At 39.1% G+C, this 22,027-nt stretch overlaps 3 protein-coding genes and 1 long non-coding RNA gene across 5 annotated transcripts in view; 3 read left to right on the top strand and 1 right to left on the bottom strand.

Moving 5' to 3' along the window:
- dctn1a (dynactin 1a) overlaps positions 1–1,617 on the top strand; it is a 46,563-nt gene extending 44,946 nt beyond the window's left edge. For both annotated transcript variants that reach the window (XM_082161565.1, XM_082161564.1), the window contains 3 exons: positions 935–1,008; positions 1,097–1,186; positions 1,274–1,617. In XM_082161565.1, the coding sequence (XP_082017691.1) occupies positions 935–1,008; positions 1,097–1,186; positions 1,274–1,411 (302 nt within the window). In that variant the 3' untranslated portion in view covers positions 1,412–1,617. The remainder of the gene's footprint in view (positions 1–934; positions 1,009–1,096; positions 1,187–1,273) is intronic.
- Positions 1,618–5,914: 4,297 nt separating this feature from the next.
- epdl1 (ependymin-like 1) lies at positions 5,915–14,262 on the bottom strand. Its single transcript, XM_082161628.1, has 6 exons — positions 14,099–14,262; positions 10,783–10,817; positions 9,972–10,106; positions 7,707–7,893; positions 6,477–6,564; positions 5,915–6,223 (listed from the first exon to the last, which is right to left on the bottom strand). Exons 1-6 carry the CDS (start codon positions 14,187–14,189, stop codon positions 6,103–6,105), a joined length of 657 nt encoding a protein of 218 aa, XP_082017754.1. The 5' UTR covers positions 14,190–14,262; the 3' UTR covers positions 5,915–6,102.
- On the top strand, positions 7,900–9,748 carry LOC309492629. The gene is made up of 2 exons (XR_014203618.1): positions 7,900–9,051; positions 9,525–9,748. It is a non-coding gene; the product is annotated as an uncharacterized lncRNA (long non-coding RNA).
- A 1,368-nt stretch (positions 14,263–15,630) lies between the features above and the next one.
- On the top strand, positions 15,631–21,356 carry LOC309491410 (uncharacterized protein). Its single transcript, XM_082160827.1, has 6 exons — positions 15,631–15,692; positions 16,210–16,325; positions 17,425–17,579; positions 20,097–20,289; positions 20,462–20,557; positions 21,090–21,356. The coding sequence occupies exons 4-6, from the start codon at positions 20,170–20,172 to the stop codon at positions 21,195–21,197; spliced, it is 324 nt and encodes a 107-aa protein (XP_082016953.1). The 5' UTR covers positions 15,631–15,692; positions 16,210–16,325; positions 17,425–17,579; positions 20,097–20,169; the 3' UTR covers positions 21,198–21,356.
- Positions 21,357–22,027: the final 671 nt, after the last annotated feature.

Genomic DNA, 22,027 nt, shown 5'->3' with positions numbered 1-22,027 from the left:
AGCTGGTCTCCTGTATTCTCGCCTCAGACGGGTAGAAGACACTGAATGCACCTGGCTTGTGTCGGCTTGCTGCGCTAAGACATGCGCTATAGCTCCAGAGAGTTCCTACGGGTAAACCTTCTGAGTCCTCCGTCACCATCAGATATTCCGTTGAATCCTTGAGATTTAGGCTGGGTGCCATATGTGTGACCCTACGGGGATCCCGTATGTGCAACTAAACGGAAGCGCGTGTCTTTCCCTATACAGTACTTTAGTATAGAACAGCCCTACGGGGTTAGTCCTATGTACATCTCCACATAACTCCTCCGGGAAGAGTGTGGCTTCCGCAGCATTCTCCTTCCTAATGGAAAGGGCAAGCTTTCCCAGTGTTATCCAATACTCTCACTGTTTGGGTTACTCCAGAACAACAGGTGACTGTTATGTTATGGTGGTGTTTTACACCATGGGTCTGAGGGAAACAGAATTCCAATCCTCTGTATGTCCTGTACATGTAGCAGAATTGACAGTAAACTTGAACTCTGTGACACAGGGCACTGGAAGAGGACAGCTGTGGCGCTTTGGTAGGGATTCCCTCAGTCGTCATTGACGTATGTCAAGAGTGTACGGGTGAAAGGGAACCTGAAAAATTAAATGCATCACAGTTTCAACAAAAAAATTAAGCTGGTTTCAACATTGATAATGATCATAAATGTTTCTTGAGCATCAAATCATCATATTAGAATGATTTCTGAAGGATCATGTGACACTGAAGACTGGAGAAATGTACATCGTTCATCAACGTACTTCAGGGAACGAGGGTTGCATACGTAACAGAGACGATTCTTCGATGAATAGAAAGTTCAAAAGAACAGCATTTATTTGACATAGAATCTTCTGTAACATTATAAATGTCTTTCCTGTGTGTGTGTGTGTGTGTGTGTGTGTGTGTGTGCAGCGAGTGCGAGCGCTCAGTTGCTGGAACAGACGGCCAGGCTGAATTCTCTCAGCGACGCGCTGGACAAGCTGAAGGTCAGTGTGTTGGTGTGTGTGATGATCACTCACAGGTGTGTGTCAGCGCTTCCCTCATCGTGTGTGTGTGTGTGTGTGTGTGTTTCAGGCTGAAGTGTCGCAGCACGTGGTGTCTCAGCGGCCCGGAGCGCGTGTGCCGTCAGACTTCGCCACTTTCCCGTCACCCTCGTTTGTCAAGGTCAGGGCGCTCGCACACACCACACACATCAGTGTGTGAACCTTCCCATGATCCTCTCTCATTAACCTTCCCATGATCCTCTCTCAGGCGAAAGAGGAGCAGAAGAGCGGCTCGCTGCTGGTGGGGAAGGTGATGATCCCCTGTGCTCGCGGTCAGGAGCAAACACACTCCCTCGTGCTGTCCCAGCATCAGCTTCAGTGTGTGCACCGCCTCCTCATGACATAAACACACACACACACACACACACACACACACACACACCGCCTCCTCATGACATAAACACACACACACACACACACACTCCCTCGTGATGTCTCAGCATCAGCTGCAGTGTGTGCACCGCCTCCTCATGACATAAACACACACACACACACACACACACACACACACACCGCCTCCTCATGACATAAACACACACACACACACACACACTCCCTCGTGATGTCTCAGCATCAGCTGCAGTGTGTGCACCGCCTCCTCATGACATAAACACACACACACACACACACACACACACACACACACACACACCGCCTCCTCATGACATAAACACACACACACACACACACACACACTCCCTCGTGATGTCTCAGCATCAGCTGCAGTGTGTGCACCGCCTCCTCATGACATAAACACACACACACACACACACGCACACCACCTCCTCATGACATAAACACAGGCTCAGCCAATCACACACTCACGCCGCCTCAGGAACCAATCAGGCTCTCAGGCTGACCGAGCCAAAGATCGACTCCTCAAGAAGCCATTCAAACCAGAGTTGCGTTTCTCCTGTGTTTTTCATTAAGGAACCCAGACGAATAAATTAAAAAAGTAATAGCGACTTTTTATCTCACAAGATAAACTTCTGCTTTTTGAGTGGCAGAAACGAGCTTCCAGATGAACCCCTGTCATCAAACACCCTGATCTTAATGAACCCCTGTCATCAAACACCCTGATCTTAATGAACCCCTGTCATCAAACACCCTGATCTTAATGAACCCCTGTCATCAAACACCCTGATCTTAATGAACCCCTGTCATCAAACACCCTGATCTTAATGAACCCCTGTCATCAAACACCCTGATCTTAATGAACCCCTGTCATCAAACACCCTGATCTTAATGAACCCCTGTCATCAAACACCCTGATCTTAATGAACCCCTGTCATCAAACACCCTGATCTTAATGAACCCCTGTCATCAAACACCCTGATCTTAATGAACCCCTGTCATCAAACACCCTGAACTTAAAGCTTGCAATGTTTTTGCATCCATGCTTCGTTTTCCTGTTTACTCTAATGATTTAGAAACTGGTCTCACATTTCACGTGTGTTTGTCATGTTTAGAAGGAAGGCTTGATTGGGTGAAGAGGTTAATATAGTCACACTAGTGAAGCTCACTCCTCATACTGTAGGACACCAGGAAGAAGGTAATGCTAGTTTAGGAACACTCGTAGCGCTTGGTTAGAGATCCACGACGATCACACTCAGAAGTGTGTTCCTCACTATAAGATGATCTCTGGTGGATTTACATGTATTCACTTGCTTCAATGTTTTTAATAGTTTATGCATATTTCATTTTTCTTGATGGAGATGACTGCAATAAAGATGGGAAAATTGTATTTTAGTGTTTGACTCTTTTTCCACACTCGTTATCTCTTTCCCTGCCGGTGTTTTGTGTAAAACGTTTGTATCCAGCGGCAGCATTTCTGATCATTTTTACAAAAGTTTCATGGTGCCCATAATATTCAATATGTCTGAGAGAGCTCATAGCGTCATTAAAGACACCTGACTAACCCAGGTCACTCTCTGTTAGTGTTAGCTCTCTTGTTCATCTCGTTCATCAAAATGAACAAATCTTGGCGGGGAAAAGTGGCTTTAAATGTTATACTTTTAACAGGCAAATTCCCCGAGCACATCCACCTACGCAATCTCCATCATATTCTGAATTAAGAAATCATTATAATGCAGTCAAAAGTAACTGACAGGGAACACAAATAATTACTTTACCTTCCGAGACTTTCGTTCAGTTGTCAGAGTCGTTCACGAATGACCCATCACTACAAACAGAACCACCAGAACACGGACAAATCGCTTCAAAAACAGTTTTTATCCGATATCTGTACAAGCTCTAAATGCCACAGAACATAAAAGCTCATTATTATTTTTTTTTTGTTTTTTTTTGCACTGTTTACATTTACATTCCGTACAATTTGTTTACATTAGTTTATATTTTTTTTTTGGGGGGATGTGTGTTTGCATGTGCACTTTTAGGATGAGAGATTAAGGGTCTGTTTTTACACACGACACCGTTTTCAATTAAAAACGTAAAACTTTTTATGCGTTTTGGCCGTTTTTTTAAACACGAAAATTAAGTGCCTGAAAACGCAAACTTTTGAAAACGGGTTTCAAAGTGCAAGTTTCTGAAAACGGTCCTCCGTGTAAACAACAACAACTCTAATCTCTGAAGATGATTGAAGTCATGCACATGTGTATTACGTGTTCAGGCTGTAGTGTTTCATCGCCATCTACTGGCCTGGCAGCAGAACACAGGGGTTTTAGTCGTTTTCGTGGATCCGGATGGTTTTGATATTGGTGTCTGTACGCGGGAAACTCACAGGAAAAACTTCTCAAGCATATCGTTAAAGAGGGCTATTATTACAATATTAGAAATCTAATATTCAAGCTGTTTTCTCATTTTTCTACTCTTATTATTAAAGGTACAATATGTAACTTTTTTGCTTTAAAAATAGCAAAAATCACTATATCTATGTTTTGTTGCCGTCAATGGCATCATATCCGCGTTGTCCCTGGTTTCCGCTCTGCCATAGTAACCAGAGCCCTCTGATAGTAACCAAGGCGACAGACGTGGACCACTGTGTAGTTCGCAATGTCTATCTGCACGCTGTTGTTGTTTCATTCAAACATTATGGACCATGGCAAGCAGACTTTGGATAAAAAAGGAGAACTAAACCGAGAATCAATATCAGCGCGGTGTTTTCGAGATGCCTAGAGCTTCTCCGACGTCCGAGACTTCGACCGCTCCTACGTGTACTTTGTTAAAGGGTAACTAAACCCCTGGTCAGAGCCTGACTCCACCCACTGGCAATATTTGAAAAATGCTGGAAAAGTAGGCAGAGCCCAGTGGAGAGGGGGCGTGCATCTGTGACATATCTCTCTGCAGGCAAGGGCGTGGTTAGCTGGTACCCTCTGATGTCAGAGGGTACCACAACTCCCAATAGGAAAATTCAACTGCAGTAGCCACTGTTCAACCTGAAGAGGGCAGCACTCAGACGTTTTTACACCACATGTTGTAAAATTAAAACACTTTAAACACAAATGTCAAAAAAAAACTACTTGAATCAATGAACAGCACTAATAAAGCCCCATTCTTACAGATCATTAACTAAAAAAAGTTGGTTTAGGGTTTAGTTACCCTTTAAACATGTGAGCACATTTACATAAAACTAATCAATGTTATATAGTTCAACAATGATGAAATGTTAGAATATGATCTGTATGTTATTCTAATGTTGATCTAGCTCACTGCTAGTCTCATACAGACAAACTAACACATAGAATAACATACATTTCAACACATTAAAAAGCAGTTTAGTGTGATAGTGTAATGTTAGACCGAGTAAAACAGCGCTGCGTTACCTCACAAGTTTAATTTGTCTAATAAACTGACCTGTGAGTTGTAATTCTGCACTTGCGTGTAGTTCGGTAGAATGAAATGTCCATATTCCTCTTATATCCGCGGCACTCGCGTCGCGTGTGGAGCTGATAGCTGTCTTTTAGCAATCCCGAACTGCTTCATATCACAGTCATGATAAAAACATCGATGTATTTACTCATCCATAAACATTATTAGATCGGTCGGCTTGACGTTGGCGACAAGATCCATAATTCTTAGCAAGTGTTGCGTCATCAAACTACACCTTTGTTATTGTAAGAGGTTAGCGACCCCTAGCGGCGGAAAAAGATTACATAGTGTACGTTTAAATAAATAAAAAACGACTGAACGATTTTTTTAAATTGGATATTTGCAAAAAAAAACAAAAAAAAACCAGCTGTTTGAAAATACACTTCTATAAAATTCAGCCATAAAAACATTTAATTAGTTAATTTTCAAATGTTCAATATTCGTTTAAAGAAATCAAATTCAGAACTATTTTTGTCATTCAAAACTGGGTTTTATTTAGTTCTCGTCTCGTTTTCGTCTGTGAAAAAAATGTCGTTGACGAAAACAATGACGAAAATGATTCGTCAATGAAATGAACACTGACGTAACCGAAGCGTTTTAAAGGGGTCATGAGATGCTCATTTTCCACAAGTTGGTGTGATTCTTTAGGGTCTTCATGTAAAGTCTGTAACATACTTTGATTAAAATTCCTCAATGGTTAAACAACACGCTTACCTCCTCAAACACAGCTTTGCTCACAGCGACCCGTTCCAGTGCGTGTCTCTTTAAATGCTAATGAGCAACTGCTATGCAAACACCTTATAAAAGTGAACAGCATCCGATGACCCCTTTAAAGAGAAAACACTCAGCAATGGTGTCGACTTATGAATTTACACATGGTTTGTCTTAAAGCGTATTAAAAACACCACATAGACACATAAACAACATTAAACGCTGGATTTACCCCACAGGGACTTTAGGATAACCCAGATCACACTGCTGTAACACTACAGCTGACCGTCAGAAAGACAACGCTAGAAAATACTGAAAGATAAAACCTTTATTTTACCTTTTTTTTAAACGATTAAAGTGCTTTTGATTGACATGAACCGTAGTTGAATTAAATGAGCAAATCATAAAGAGCAGCATCAGCATTTAAAAGGAAACGTGCAAACAGGATGTTTACGTTAAAAAAGCATGTGAAAATCCTTCAAATGCGATTAAAACACGTTAAAGACTAAAGAATCCGCTGAAGAAGTCGAGGTTCTCCTCTTCAATCTCAACATCATCGCAGAACGGAGGAGGGATGAACTGCTCCGGGTCCTCGATCCCCGTCACGGCGTTAAAGTAGCTGGAAAACACACGTTTATTACAGTTAATGTGCTGTTATTACCGTCTCTGTGTGTGTGTGTGTGTGTGTGTGTGTGTGTGTGTGTGTGTGTGTGTGTGTGTGTGTGTGTGTGTGCTCTGCCTGTAAAAGAGATTTTAATCTCAGGGAGTTTTTCTCTCCTGGTTGAACTATGACGAGGGCTGGAGGAAACTGATGCACCGAAACATCGGCTGATTAGTTGTGTTTGTGTGTATGATGTGAAAGCCTGTCTTACGTGGTGATGACCCAGCCGGACTGTGGCGTGTAGTACAGCGTGGACACCGGGATACAGCCGAACTCCGTCACCGTGGCCATGTATTTACCTGGAGACAACAAGCACTGTTAAAGGTGAAGCTCTGCGGTGTGAAACACTCTTTACTGAAGCGCATCCCTGAGGAACCGAGGTGTGAAACACTCTTTACTGAAGCGCATCCCTGAGGAACCGAGGTGTGAAACACTCTTTACTGAAGCGCATCCCTGAGGAACCGAGGTGTGAAACACTCTTTACTGAAGCGCATCCCTGAGGAACCGAGGAGAAACCGAGGATGAGACGGGATTTACTGGGCAGGAAAAGCTTCACATCTGCATTTTTGTTTCAGTTTTTATGGTCACATGAACTAATAATGAAAAATACTTTATTACTGTGTATTAATCTCAGCTAATGTTAATTTCAACATTCACTAACCTGAAATCAAGTTGTATTTTATTAACTAACACTTTTTTAAAAAGTGACTTCACGTTTATTATTTTTAGTTTATTTATTTTTTAAATGCATTTAAAAAAATTATTCCTTTTTTTTTTCTTATTTAACTTAATTATTATTATGTTTATTTATCATTTCCTTTTTTCTTTTTTTTTCTTTAAGTACATTTAAGTAAAAAAAAAAATTACATTCTTAATTACATAAGTTATTACAGAAGAGGATTAGGGCCAAGTAATAATAAAAAAATAAAACCATCTCGAGATTAAAGTCATTATAATGTGAAATTAAAAGTCGTTGTGTTTCGAGAAAAAAAGTCGAAATCATCATTGTGTTTCACTCTTAAAAATAAAGCTTCTTTACTGGCATCGATGTTTCATTGTTTTCTCAGTGTGAAGAATGTTTTAATAATCTAAAGAATCTTTTTCACTGTAAATGTGCCCGTGTGCCTGGCTGTGTGGTCCAGGGTCACATACTTATGCACTTAATATAAACACCCTGCGATTGTACTTTTAGTATACTAAATTTGTGTATTTAAAGTCTGCTAAACTGGAAGTAATTTTGTACTGAATGCACTTTAGTTATCCAGAAACAGTGTCAGCTTTCGTGTGTGTGTGTGTGTGTGTGTGTGTGTGTGTGTGTGTGTGTGTATGTGTGTGTGTGTGTGTGTGTGTGTGTGTGTGTGTGTGTGTGTGTGTGTGCGTGACAGGGTCACATGTGGATGTGAAAGCATTCTCCTGACTCTCTAACGGGACTGAGCTTCACCTGCGGTCTCCGGCACGTCTCCGGTCCAGGTGTTGACCAGCAGCCCTTCTCCCGGCGCCGACGAGCCTCCCAGAACCACCTGGGCCAGCCATGAGGCGTTACGAGGGATGTGGGACGGGTGGAAGGCGGAGTGGAGAGGATTCTTCTGACAGGTTCTGTTCTTGTAGTCCATGGAGTACACCACATGCTGAGCACACACACACACACACACACACACACACACACACACTATCAGATGCTTTCCCAGACAGCAACACTGTGTCGGCCCACATCTGGAACACGAGGATTCCACACGGCCGGATCCGGGTCGACACTGTTGTTGAAGTGGACTCATAATCAACACTGAACTGAATAATAACACTGTCTTTATTATTATTATAATAATTAAGTTAAATAAGATATAAAAAGTTAGGTATGAAAAATGAATATGTATTTAAAAAATAAGTGATAAATAATAATAATCATGAAGTTAAATAAATAAAAAGTAAGGAAAAAATATTTATGACTGTATTTAATCTATTAAACATTTGTACAAATAAAATCAGAAACGACACTGTCTTCTGTGTCTCATGTCAGATGTTTGATCACTGATTCTGTGTGAAATCAAGACTGGACACACACACACACACACACACACACACACACACACACACACACACACACACACTCTAACTGTCCTTCTCATCGCTCCAGATCAACTATAACTGTGTGTGTCGGTTCAGTTTACATCTGCTGAATTTAGCCCATTTTTATTTAGACACTTTGACTTTCCACTGAGTGAAATATTGACAGAGAACTTGACATAGCATTTTTAGGATTTTCCAGATCATCATTCTCCCCTAACACTGATCGACTGAGCAGACCCTGTGTAGAGACGTTCCCACACAGCAAGAGTCCAGGACACGCTTTTACTGCTTTCTATTATTATTATCTATCATTGTATTTTTTTATGTAACGTCATGATTATTATTGTTTTTATTTATCATTATATATTTATATTTTATTTTATCATTTATGTTTTTATCATTTTATGTTTATTCCTTAATTTTTATTTCTTATTTAACTTCATGATTATTATTATTTATAATAAAAATTTTAATGAATTTTTCATACCTCATTTTTTATTGCTTATTTACCTTAATAATTATAATTATTTATCATTTTATTTTAAAAAAATGTTTAAATACATTTTAAATAATTTTTATGATCATCAATAAATGACATCAATAAAATGATAAATAAAAATAATAATAATCATGAAGATTATTATTATTTTTATTTATCATTTTATTAATTTGATCAGCATTCTCCCCTAAAAGTGTTCGGCCAGACCAAACCGTGAGTTGTAGACACGTGACCCAGACAGCAACACAGTGTCGGCCCAGATCCGGCCCACATCCGGTACTCATGGACTCCACATCCGGGCCGGATCTGGGCCGACACTGTGTTGCTGTGTGGGAAACTTTGAGGGCTGCTAGTCTTCACTCGGCCTGACGGGGGCGCTACAGCGGGGAAACTACAAACCCGCTCATCTCCTAAACCGTGTGTCTTTTCATTTTATGAAAAACCTACTTTTGCAAACTAGTAGGTTTTTCAACCGATTGGAACCAAACCAGTGCAGACAATTTCTTTGGACTCTGAATATCAATAATTATAAAAAAAAAAAAAGAAAAAAATGTGTTTTAATGAATGTGACGGGACGCAAAAAAGTTAGAAATAGGCGTGGCCACTCTTACTAAACCGGCTGTAACTCTTGAACGGAATAAGATCATTTCACCAAACTTGGTACACGTGTGTACGGGCTCGCTCTGTGGCCAGTTGGTGGCGCTATAACCGGAAAAAACCCCACAAAACTGGCAATAGGTATGCAACAGTAAGTCAGACTGACTTGAAAACTGGCATGGTCTATGGTAAATTGCCTATATTGGCTGTAAATGGTCTGGTCTGGGTCCATCTATGATGCAAGCTTGCATAATTAAACATAATACCATTTTCCGCATGTGCTTAAAGGCTTTAAAGCGATATATTTTCTCTACAGATCTGACACTGTCCAAGTTAAAATACGTGAAACACACAAACTCTGCCTCTGAATGTGATCTTCTGCCAGTATATTAAAGCTGTGCTCAGTGAGGACGTGGAGTAAATCATTTGTGGCCGGTTTCTGTTCCTGTAGGGCTGATATTTCACAGGTTTGTGTTTCAGTACGTGTGCAGGAGAAATGATGCCAGTTCCTCAGTGCAGTTTCACATTGTGATTGTGGTTCACCTCTCGAAACAGGAACAACATGTTCAGATGAAACGATTCGCTCTCATGGGTTCCAAACTCCCACACACGGATGCGCTGACCAATGGCATCGTAGCGATACTTAGCAAACGCCCAATCCTGACCTTCCCGAGCGCTCTGAAACACACACAAAATACAGTCAAAACTCTGAAATATGATTCCACTGTAAATCATGTTTTCTATGTGAATATACAGTAAAGTGTAATTTATTCCTGTGATCAAAGCTGAATGTTCAGCATCATTACTCCAGTCTTCAGTGTCACATGATCCTTCACAAATCACTCTAATATGATGAAACATTTATGATTATTATCAGTGTTGAAAACAGTTCATATTTTTGTGAAAACTGATGCATTTTATTTCTCAGGATTCTTTGATGAATAGAAAGTCTAAAAAAACAGAATTTATTGGAAACAGATTTTTATAGAAACACTAGAAATATATGTGAATATATGAGTAACTTAGAGAAAAGCTTCAGTGAGTTATACAGAACACAACAATTCTATATAAGAAATCTCTTGCATGATTGTGCAATAATTTCATATTTAATAGGTTATTTTATTTTATTTCTAGTGATAAAGTATGCAGTTTAATTCATCAAATGAAATAAAAATTGAAAAAAATTATTAAAACCAAATTAATTAGTTAACACTAAATCCATCAAATGATCCCATGATGGAAGCAATAAAAGCTTCTGTATTTGAAGCGTCTGGGCTTTTCTTATGAGAGTTGACTGAGTCAATAATATGTTAGAATCATCATAATCATAATCAGTGAATGTGTAATAACTCACCACGCTCATACTGCCGGACAGCAGCGGCGGAGTGTCTGTTAAAGCAACATTACAGCATTAATAACTCATGTGAATCTGCTTTATGGTTCCTATCATTCATGAGTTCAGCTGTCATGAGGGAATGAGATCAGATTACAGATGCGTTTGTAAACCTGACTAAACGTCCAATCATACGGCGACGGTTTCTGCACGTTACTGTCTTTACTTTTACACAACACAACAAGATTAAATGAAATACATTTCCTCATCTATATTACCTCGTTATTTCATCTGACTCCATAAATGAAAAAGGTTTTAATGATATCTGAGCACCATAAAAAGTGAGGGAATGTTTGATTATTCTTTAACTCTTTAAGTATGTTTACTCGCTCAGATTAGGAAGTGATGTCTCTCAGAGGTGTGAATGTGATCGTGAGAGACCCGCGTTAAACAGAAGACACGAGTTCTGTCTCACGATCACATTCACACGTAATTGTTATATATCTGAGATCGGTCACATTCACGCTTACACAATCAAAGATACTCTGGTAAAGCCCCCGTGGTTTCACATACACTTGAACTTAACGTAACGTTTACTTCAGTAGAGTTATGGCCACTACTACACCAACATTACTTCTCTCATTATAGCTTTGGATTGGGCAAGCCGTGGTTTACGTACACGTATCTAAAGTAACCAAACATTAGTCGTCACTAATCTGACGCAAAACTTGCGGGAACATCCGAATCCGTTTAATCTACTGGAGAAAACTATTTCAGAGTCAGTCGGAATAAATTAAATGTAACAATTTATTACATCAGGTACATGTATCATATCAATTTCATAATCAGTTCAAATATAATAAATACACAACATCAAATGCTCTATAAGATAGGATGTGAACCCGACGGGCAAGCCTCTTCATCATCTCCTTAAATACACTAAAACCTCTTTTCAAATGTAAACATGAGTTCACAGCGGGAATTTGCATTAAAGCTACAATATGTAAGATTTTTGTAATAAAATATCCAAAAATCACTTGCACAATGTGATATATTTCCTGCAGTTGTGTACTTACAATATCCCAAAAGTTCCCAAAGATTTTTAATTTCAAAGAAATTGGCTCGTCCCTGTTCACTTGTGGCCTGTCAATCCCTGGTTTCCGCTCGTACTGCCGTAGTAACCATGGCGACAGACGTGGACAACTGCGTTACGTCTAGCGGCGCGCTCACGCTGTTGTTGTTTCGTACAGACGTTATGGATCAGGGCAAGCAGACTTTGGGACAAAAGGAGAACTAAAACAATGATCAATATCAGCGTGGCGTTTTCGAGATGCCGAGAGCTAGCGTCCGCGGCTAACTTCCACTCGACAGAGACGTGCAAATGTAGAGGTGAGCAAATGTACATAAAACTAATCAATGATGAAATGTTAGAATATGATCAGTATGTTATTCTAATGTTGATCTAGCTCACTGCTAGTCTCATACACACAAACTAACACATAGAATAACATTATAACTTTCAACACCCTCAAATGCAGTTTAGTGTGATAGTGTAGAGCAAGTGAAACAGCGCTGCGTTACCTCACAAGTTGAATTCGTCTAATAAACTGACCTGTGTGAGTAAGTTAGTAATTCAGCACTAGCGGGTAAGTTAGTTCGGTAGAATGAAATGCCATTATTCCTTTATATATGCGGGACTCGCGTGTGGCGCTGATATCTGTCTCTCATTAGCACTCGCGACCTTCATACCACAGTCATCAATGTATTCACTCATCCATAAACATTATTAGATCCTTCAGCATGACGACAAGTTCCATAATTCCGCTTATGCGTCATCAACCGACGCCTTTGTTACTGTAAGAGGTTAGCGACCCCTAGTGGTAGCTTTAATCACCGTCAGACTTACTGGGGGCAGAGGTTGATTTACATGGAATCATTCGCTAACGATGGGAATTTGCATTGAGTTTACACCTTTGAGAACTGGAAGACACACCCTCCTCTGTGCGCCAGTTCTCTCTAAACTCTTAAATACCTTATTACCTTTTAGTTTACTTCTTTGGGAATGAGACCTTTGTACCAGTCGCACTGAGACATTTCAAATGATACCAAACATCTGTAATACTGTATGATAATTATTCACACTAAACCATATAGATTCTTGGGTGAATGTCGGTGATCTCAGCATGAGGGAGAGGGAGTGGGGGAAGAGGGGAAGAGGTGACTCTGAGGTGAGACTTGTGTCTCGATAGCACACAAGACTGAGCTCAAATGTGTATTTCCTCTGTTCTCTCAGAGAGTTTCCCTCTCTTCCAGTTCTTCCAGTCTGAAAGTTTAAATGCTCAATCATTCTCATGTGGGATTTATGAGCTCATTTTGATTAATAAACTACATTTAAATATTCATGTCAAACTGCATGACCATTTAAATTACCTAAATTAAATGAATTGCAAATAAATAAATATAATAAATAAATTTGTTTTAAGCATAACCCTCACTGAATTCAGTTTAACTTATGATATAGACATAAAATAAATTTGAAATAGTGACCTGCGTTCTTTTGACAAATAGAAATAATTGAATCTCTTAATTATAGTAATTTTAACACGGTCTTAACAACAACAACAGGGTTATTATTGTTAACTAACACTAAAACTGTACAGGGGGGAAATCATTGAAGTAAAAAAAAAAACATTAAATGCCATAAAATAAATTATAAAAGAATTAATATTATTATTAAACTTTTTTCAGCAACGTTTCTCTATTATTTTATTTTTTTAGTACTAAAATGACTCAAACTAAATAAACTACAAATAATAACTCAAACTTAATCAAAACTATAGACATTTAAAAACAGTAACACTTTACAATAAGGTTCCATTGCTTAATGTTAATTAAAGCATTAATAACATACTAATAATGAGCAACACATTTCTGTTACAGTATTTGTTCATCTTTATTAAGGTTATAAAAAATAAACAGTTCATTGTTAGTTTATATCAGTTCAGGTCCATTATATAATATTAACAGATAGACTACTTTTGATTTTAATAATGCATTAGTAAATGTTGAGATTGATTAACTGAGATCAATAAATGCTTTAGATATATTAATTAATATTTAATTAATTAATAAATAATTGTTATTTCAACTAATGTTAAGAAAAGAAACCGTATTGCAAAGTGTGTTTTTTTTCTTCAGACATGTACCATGGTATACTCTTCAGAGCACCTGTGATCCGCGGAAATAAGATGATCCATGAATATAACGATCACGCAGTAGCATGTTATTATGATTATGCAGATGATTATTACAGTACAGATCTGAGTAACACACTTACGGCATCGCCTCGGTCTCTGAGCGGAACAGCTTCCGGTCCAGATGAGCAGCAGAACCAGAGAGAGAAGAAGAAGAGACTTCATGACGTTCATGATGAGCCAGAACCTTCAGTGTGTGTGTGTGACCTTCAGTCGCGAGGCTCTCGGTATAAACACACTCCTGAACTTCCTCATTCACTGACACTCTCACTCAGAGTTCAGTCCGGAGTCCAGTCGCCGGGTGACAGTATAAACCGGTATAAACACACTCCTGATCCTGAACTTCCTCAGAACAAACACACTCCTGATCCTGAACTTCCTCATTCTCTCTCAGTTCAGAGTCCGGAATCCAGTCGCCGGGTTTTCCCTGTCAGCGTGTTTACATTACAAACCCAATCCACGAGTTTTAACCTGTGATTACTCGATCAGGATTATTTAATTTGATTTATATTAGATATACTTATATAACTAATAACTAGAATAATGTTTATATCTATATTTAAAATAAAATAAAATACTTTTCAAAATACCTGTGTGTGTACACCCTCACACACACACTCGCTCACGCTCACACCTACACCTAAAGATGAAATAACATTTGTGTGTGTGTGTGTGTGTGTGTGTGTGTGTGTGTGTGTGTGTGTGTGTGTGTGTGTGTGTGTGTGTGTGTGAGAGTCTATATCATGTCTATATCATAAATTAAACTAAATTCAGTGAGGGTTATGCTTAAAACAAATTAATTTATTGAAAAACAATTTCTTTAAAATTAAATCTCTCCCTTTGCTTTGAACTTTGAGTGTTGTAACTTTGCAGATGTTGTTTATGATCAAACAGCAACATTACACACTAACTACAGTTAGAAAAGTCAAATCATAATCAACCACCCCTTTAAGAAAATTGTGTGTGTGTGTGCTATTCTTAATAAAATTGTGTGTGTGTGTGTGTGTGTGTGTGTGTGTGTGTGTGTGTGTGTGTGTGTGTGTGTGTGTGTGTGTGTGTGCGTGTGTGTGTGTGTGTGTACTTGTATTTCTTACTTTGTGGGCCCCACACCGATTTCAACGTAAACTGCCTCAGTAGCCTCTGCTGATATGCCTCATGCTTTTTTTTCACTTTCCCCACAAGGTGATAAAAAGCAGTTTTGAGTGTGTAAGTGTGTATGCTCTCTATCGCCCCTGTAGCTGGGAACGTGGTATTGCAGCAGATACACACTCCCGGATGTGTGTGTGGCTTTAGCCAATGAGAAAGGCCCACGGAGAGGGAGGGAGGAGCCGTGTAGTTTTATTGGATGCGCCCACGCACTCACGCACTGACGCACTGACGCACACTGTTACTGGGTTTTAATCTTTAATTCCTCATGTTTTGATTCTGTTTCAACGGAAGAAACACTTCATGTAGACTAAGCAACAGTTTGCTGTAATCCTATAGTATTTAACTAAACATTTGATATAGTTTCATGTGTATTTCTAGTCGTGTGAACAGAATAATGCTTAATGAAGTAAGGTTTTAATCAGATGGCTAACATTAGCTGCTAAAAGCCCACGGATGGCATTTTAAACCGGAAGTTCCACGCGCTTCGACTCTGAACACGCGGCACAGCACTCTTCATGTGAGAAAGAGGTAGGTGAAGTTATTTGACTTTGTAACGTTACATGATATTCGTTTCAATTCTTACTCAATTTCGTAGCGCAACTAAATGATAGTTAATGATGTAACGTTAGCATTTTATTCAGATCATAGCTGATAATGTTATGAGAAGTGATGCGTGATAGATCGATAGCTTATAATGGCGGCTGCGTAAGAAGCATTTTATTGCATTACATGATAATTCGACTCCGTTTTCTTTATAGTTTTGCAAAAATCCACTAATGTATTGGTTTGACAACGATTTCAGACTTTTTTTTACCTCATGTTTTAATTGATCAGACATGATGGCAGATCGCGTGCAGCTGACAGACTAACGTTATCTGTTTATTGATCTATATCTTACAGTATTTACAATATGGCTGAATAGATCTAAGTTAGCTTAACTATCATTTCTGTGTTATATCTGTTGTCTGACCTGTGCAAGCTACATTTCGTTTTTTCCCCATGCTAATTTAATTTATTTTTATTGTGTATGTGTAATTATTTTCAGCACCATAATGTTGAAAAGGAAGACGAGGATAAGGCCTGTTGATGATGCCAGGACACACATTCTGTCTTTGAGGGACAAACCTGGGTTTATGGAGCGATTTATCGATAGTAACAAAGGTATGGGTCAGCATATTACACATTAATTTCTTAGTACTGGTTGTTTGCATATGCTTACATGATAATCCATGTCTTTGTAGTTGCAAAATGATAAATTAGCATTGGTTTGGTAAAAGTGTCCACATTGTGTTTTAATAACCTGAATCATAGGCCCCATCCACACTACTGCGTTTTAGTTTAGAAACGGAGAATTAAAACGAATTCGATCTCCGTCCACACCAGTGTTTTAGCTGCGTATTAGAATTGATCTCCGTCCACATTAAAACTGAAAACGCGGATCACGTGACCTTTAACCAACACTGGGCATGCGCGTGCCAGTGTAAACCTAGAGACTTTCAAACATAGACTGTAATAAAATGCTTTCAAACATCAAAATGTAATTTATTAATATGTATTTGTGTACATAAATGCTATGTTATTTAAAATGCTAAATTGCAATGAACCTGCTTCAGTTCTTCTGCGCTTTACCCATTAAATACACTTTCATCTTAAATGAATGTAAACAATAGGTAGAAAATCGGATGGATGTCACGTCATTCATTATATTGGATCCGTGCATTCAGTCTTAAAGGGAAAGCAGCCTAATACACAGGTCTGCTCTGTCTGTCACTGTAATCAAACAAAAGACAAATAGAGCATCACTCACTGCTCTTCACCCAATAGCCTTTGCAGCATATTTAATTAATACATTAAATAAAACTGCATATTTTTAATTTTATTTTCGATGTCCATTCAATTTCTGTAGTATTTCTTACTTAAAATGCTATAATCTGGTCTCCTATATACTTCTATTGACCTTTACTCCACTATAGTTAGTTTAAAGCCAAAAATGTCCATTGTTCCTTCATATATCTCTGCTGAGCAGGGTGATGTTGCATAGAAGTCAAAGTGATGTGCAGGTCTTAAATGTTTTGGAAATGTCTTAAAAATGGTATTAAAAAGTATTACATTGGAAGTGATGATTCCTGCAAATACCCTGATTATAAGGCAGTAAGCTTTAATATCATTTTGACATGGTTATACCACATCTGTATGTGAAGGGTTAAGACAACACATTTTTCTTCCAGTTAAATATATTTTTAATGGTTTGTCCTCATAGGTAGAGGAGTGTTTGCTACCCAGCCTGTGGAAGCCGGAGCTTTTGTTTGAGTACAGGGGTGAACTCATTTCAGCAGAAGAATGCCGGGCGAGAGACTACACTGAGTTACAGAGCACATTTCTGTTCGAATTTGAGTGGCAGAAGCGTCACTGGTGGTGAGCATGGAAACACTCTACATGTTTTGTAGAGATGTTGAAAATTCTATGAAGATATGCAACACACATTGAGTAGCTGATGAATGAACAACAGCAGGACTAATCTTTTAATCGCACGTGGCTGGTGGACAGCAGCAGTTAATTCCAATGATAAGCAGACCTGCCAACCTGTACGCATTTTGCGTAGAAGATACGCATTTTGACTTTAAAGTACGCTGGTACGATTTGTCACTCTAAACTACGCAAAAAAACGTTTATATACTGTCTATGCAGTGTTTCCCACAGATTTTAAATTAATTTGTGGCGGGTGGGGTGGGGATGGTGATAATCTGCGTTAATAATCTGTTAAACAGAATTTATATTAAATATTAATCAAAAATGATTCACACCTTCACGTGTTAGAGTAAAAAAATGACAACATTATTTATAGTAAGTTTATTTGATTCACATCTTATTTAGAGTTTTGACCTCGACAACCCAACTGCATTTACTGCAAACAGTACAAATTTGTTTTGGTTGAATCGGTTCAAATGAGTCATTAGTTCGCGAATCGGACGTGTCATTAGCGGACCTGTACAACGCGTGTGATTATCCCGGCAGTTAGGACATCGCACAAGATTTGTCAACACAGAGAACATTTCATCATTGGGTAGGTTTTGTTTTGTTTATTTAAAGTGTTTATGTCAGCTGAATGTGCGGAACGCTTTTCAGAGAAGATAAGGCAACGTAAAAGTTTTTTTTTTTTAGCACAACACCCAGCAGTAATTCAGGAAAAAAATACCCGAATGCTCCACGTGAAACTTCGGTCTTCCCATCTTTTACCATCGTGTCAATTCTCAATTGATTTTGATTAATATGCGCGAGGGAGCGAGAGAGAGATCAAGACAGTTTGAAGACAGCGAGGGTGCGCGAGCGCGACCGGGCCTCTCTCTCTGCTCGTTCTTTCAGTATATGCGCCTATCGCAAGCGCAGCAGTCATGTACATCACTCACCAATCAAATAAGGCTTTGGTGAGACAAAAAATTGCCTGTGAGAGAGACGCGTGAGTGACAGAGAGACGGAGGGAGTGCAGGGAAAGGAAATGCAGCTGAATGAATGTACGCTGTGTGTTTTAAATTGCGTAAAACATTTTTTTTATAACGAAACGCAATATGTGGGCAGCCGGTGTTTATTCTGTGGCGCACCGCCACGAATTAGTCTATGTGTGGGAAACACTGCTATGGCAAAAACCTGGTGACGCATCTGTGCACGCGCTGTCCTCAAATCAAGCTAATGCAAAAGAAGAAGAGTTCAACCAATCATAGCGCTGGGTTCATTCCCCAAATAGCAAGCGGGGATGATTGACAGATGCGTAAGGCCTATCATTAAAGAGAGACTAAAAATCGACACCAATAAAGATTCCCGCTCGATCCCCCTTCCACTCCCGCGGCCGACATCTGACTGATGTCATGAGCGAGGACAGTACAGTACTTCTGACTCCTGATTCTGAAGGTAAACGGCCTGGCCTCGATGTGGAAAGTTGATTGAGTTAACTTAATCTTATGGATTCGATGATCACACAGATTGCATGGATTATCTTAAAATACTCATCAAATAATAAAATGCTCAAGTAATGATGAACTATATATCTTGAAATCGCTATGGCTTAGTGATTATGAAATTGCTGTGATTTGTGGATTAACGTTAGCCTACTGAGAAGCGCGAGTCTGGAGAAACAAGCGTTTATTTATTCATTCATTGTCAGTGTTGAGAAACGTGTTACGTTATTGTGTTAATTACAACTAAAGTACCTAATTATGCTATTTATTTTGTATGAAAACTTGCGTGTTCGCTACTTATGGATTAAAAAGTACCATATCAGTGCTGCTCGAGCTCTCTCACAAACACGGACGCGCGCACACAGAGAGAGAAGATCATTGTAAAATGAAAATTGACGGGCTAAGTTTAAATTTTGTTCTTGTTTTTTTTTCCTATCAAAAAGCATTTTGTATTATCCATCCCTGCTTTTAAAATTCGTAAAATGACGGACGTTTTACTGTTAACACAACCCTCATTATATGTCGGATTTTGAACTTATACTTCATATTATTTTTAGAATAAGTGATTAATTATGCTATTATTGGACTCCTGTCTATTCATTGTCAACGGTTTTCTATAAATGTTTGTATTGGCTAACATTTATTCAGCTAATGCGTGTCCTGTTTAAAATGTGCAATGTTCAAATGCAAAGACAGCGCGTCACTAATAGAAGCTCTTTTCCCTGTGGTATTTAGTATCATATTTGGATATTGGAAAATAAATAAATTAGCTTAATTGTACACAATGTTCCTATGTTTTTATCTTTATTTACTGTGTTCTAGGGGTTTCTTTATATTAGACTAGTTGACCAGCACACATTATATGCAATGCAATTATATAATGCATGTGCGTCGTCGTCCAAACGGCCCATACAACATGGGTGGTGAAATTTGGTATTGTAGTTAAACAATTAAAGGGTGGTTTTCTTATTTATTTTAGTATTGATGCATCCAAAGAAGACTGTTCTCTTGGAAGATTGATTAATGACAACCACAAATCTCCAAACTGCACCATGAAAAAAATCATAGTAAACGACACGCCACATTTGTGTCTATTTGCTGTGAAGAAAATTGAAATAGGAAGTGAAATCGAATACAACTATGGTGATTCACAATGGCCGTGGCGTAAAAAGGTGAGTTGGTTATATTAGCTATACTGATTTTAAAGTGCTGAATAGCACAGCTACATCTGTTTTCTACAATTTGTAGTTCATTATAAATCGTATATTAACCTGATTATATATGCATAGCTATGTGATCTCATATGCATGATCTGTTTCTTAGAACTTTTTGTCTGATTTCCAGGAGCCAAAGCAACAGACTTCTGTTCTAGAGACCAAAACATCCCTAACAGATCACTCTTCCCATGATGCCTCCAACAAAGATGCTGTCGTAACGCAGGTAAAGGAGTAATGTCGACTCTGTCATCACAATCTATTCTAGTCTTGCCCTCATGCTGCATGTCAAGCGCTCACACACACACATTTCTAGCCTAGGCCTTATGGGGCCCCCACACACACACACACACACATTTCCAGTCTAGGCCTTATGGGGCCCCAACACACACACACATTTCCAGTCTAGGCCTTATGGGGCCCCAACACACACACACATTTCCAGTCTAGGCCTTATGGGGCCCTCCCGTATGGATCTCACACTTAGTGATTTTACATCATTGGGACAACATCTGTCAATATTTAAACTAGTGTAATTGCAGGTGTAATTCAACACTGATCAAGCTGCTGCATGTTCAGAATGAGTATTTTGGATGTAATGCATTGCAACATCTTTTTTGCTGCTGTGACACTTGCTGTTACCTCTAGAAAAGACGAGTGTATGCTCTTATATTTCAGCTGTGCTAGATGAGAAACTGTTTTCACATGAGCTAACTTTTGTTAACTTTGGTGTCTGTTGTTTTTTGTCTGATTTCCAGGAGCCAAAGCAACAGACTTCTGTTCTAGAGACCAAAACATCCCTAACAGATCACTCATCCCATGATGCCTCCAACAAAGATGCTGTCGTCACGCAGGTAAAGGAGTAATGTCGACTCTGTCATCACAATCTATTCTAGTCTTGCCCTCATGCTGCATGTCAAGCGCTCACATACACACATTTCTAGCCTAGGCGTTATGGGGCCCACACACACACACACATTTCTAGTCTAGGCCTTATGGGGCCCTCCCCTCAAACGAATGAATTCACAGTTAAGCTCATACACACACACTTCCAGTCTAGGCCTTATGGGGCCCCCACACACACACACATTTCCAGTCTAGGCCTTATGGGGCCCTAACACACACACACATTTCCAGTCTAGGCCTTATGGGGCTGTAAGACTGAAAATACTGGTTGAGGCCTGATTTATGGGACAAAAGGGCCCTGCTGGCTAATTAACATTTGACCTCCCCAATACAGCCTTTCTTCCTCTCAGAAACTAGGAACTCACCCAAGAGCATGGTTTAATGTGAATATTCAACATTGACTGTTATGCTTTTGGTGTCATTTGAAATGTCTCAAAGTGAGTGGTACAGATATCTCATATCCAGATAGATAAAATAAAAGGAAATAAGGTTTATAGAAGTTCATAGGAAACTGGTTTAGAGATAATGCCAGATAAGGCAACCCCCCTTCTGTGGGATAGAAGCCATTTGAGGGTGGTCTCACCCCATCCCCCTTCTCACCTGGTCAGAGGATAAAGGAAGGTGTTCTGGCTCTCTCTTAGAGCTGCACGATTCTGGCTAAAATGAGAATCGCGATTTTTTTTGCTTGGAATCAAGATCACGATTCTCTCACGATTCTGAAAAGCTTTATTATTTTAAAGATCTACAAATCCTGAACATTAGGTTACCAAACAAGATAGAAACAAAATAA

The sequence above is a fragment of the Leuciscus leuciscus genome, assembly GCF_965113295.1.
Source record: "Leuciscus leuciscus genome assembly, chromosome: 2".
Lineage (NCBI taxonomy): Eukaryota > Metazoa > Chordata > Actinopteri > Cypriniformes > Leuciscidae > Leuciscus > Leuciscus leuciscus.
Note: the sequence above shows the minus strand (reverse complement) of the source record. Positions and strands in the feature narration are given on the sequence as shown.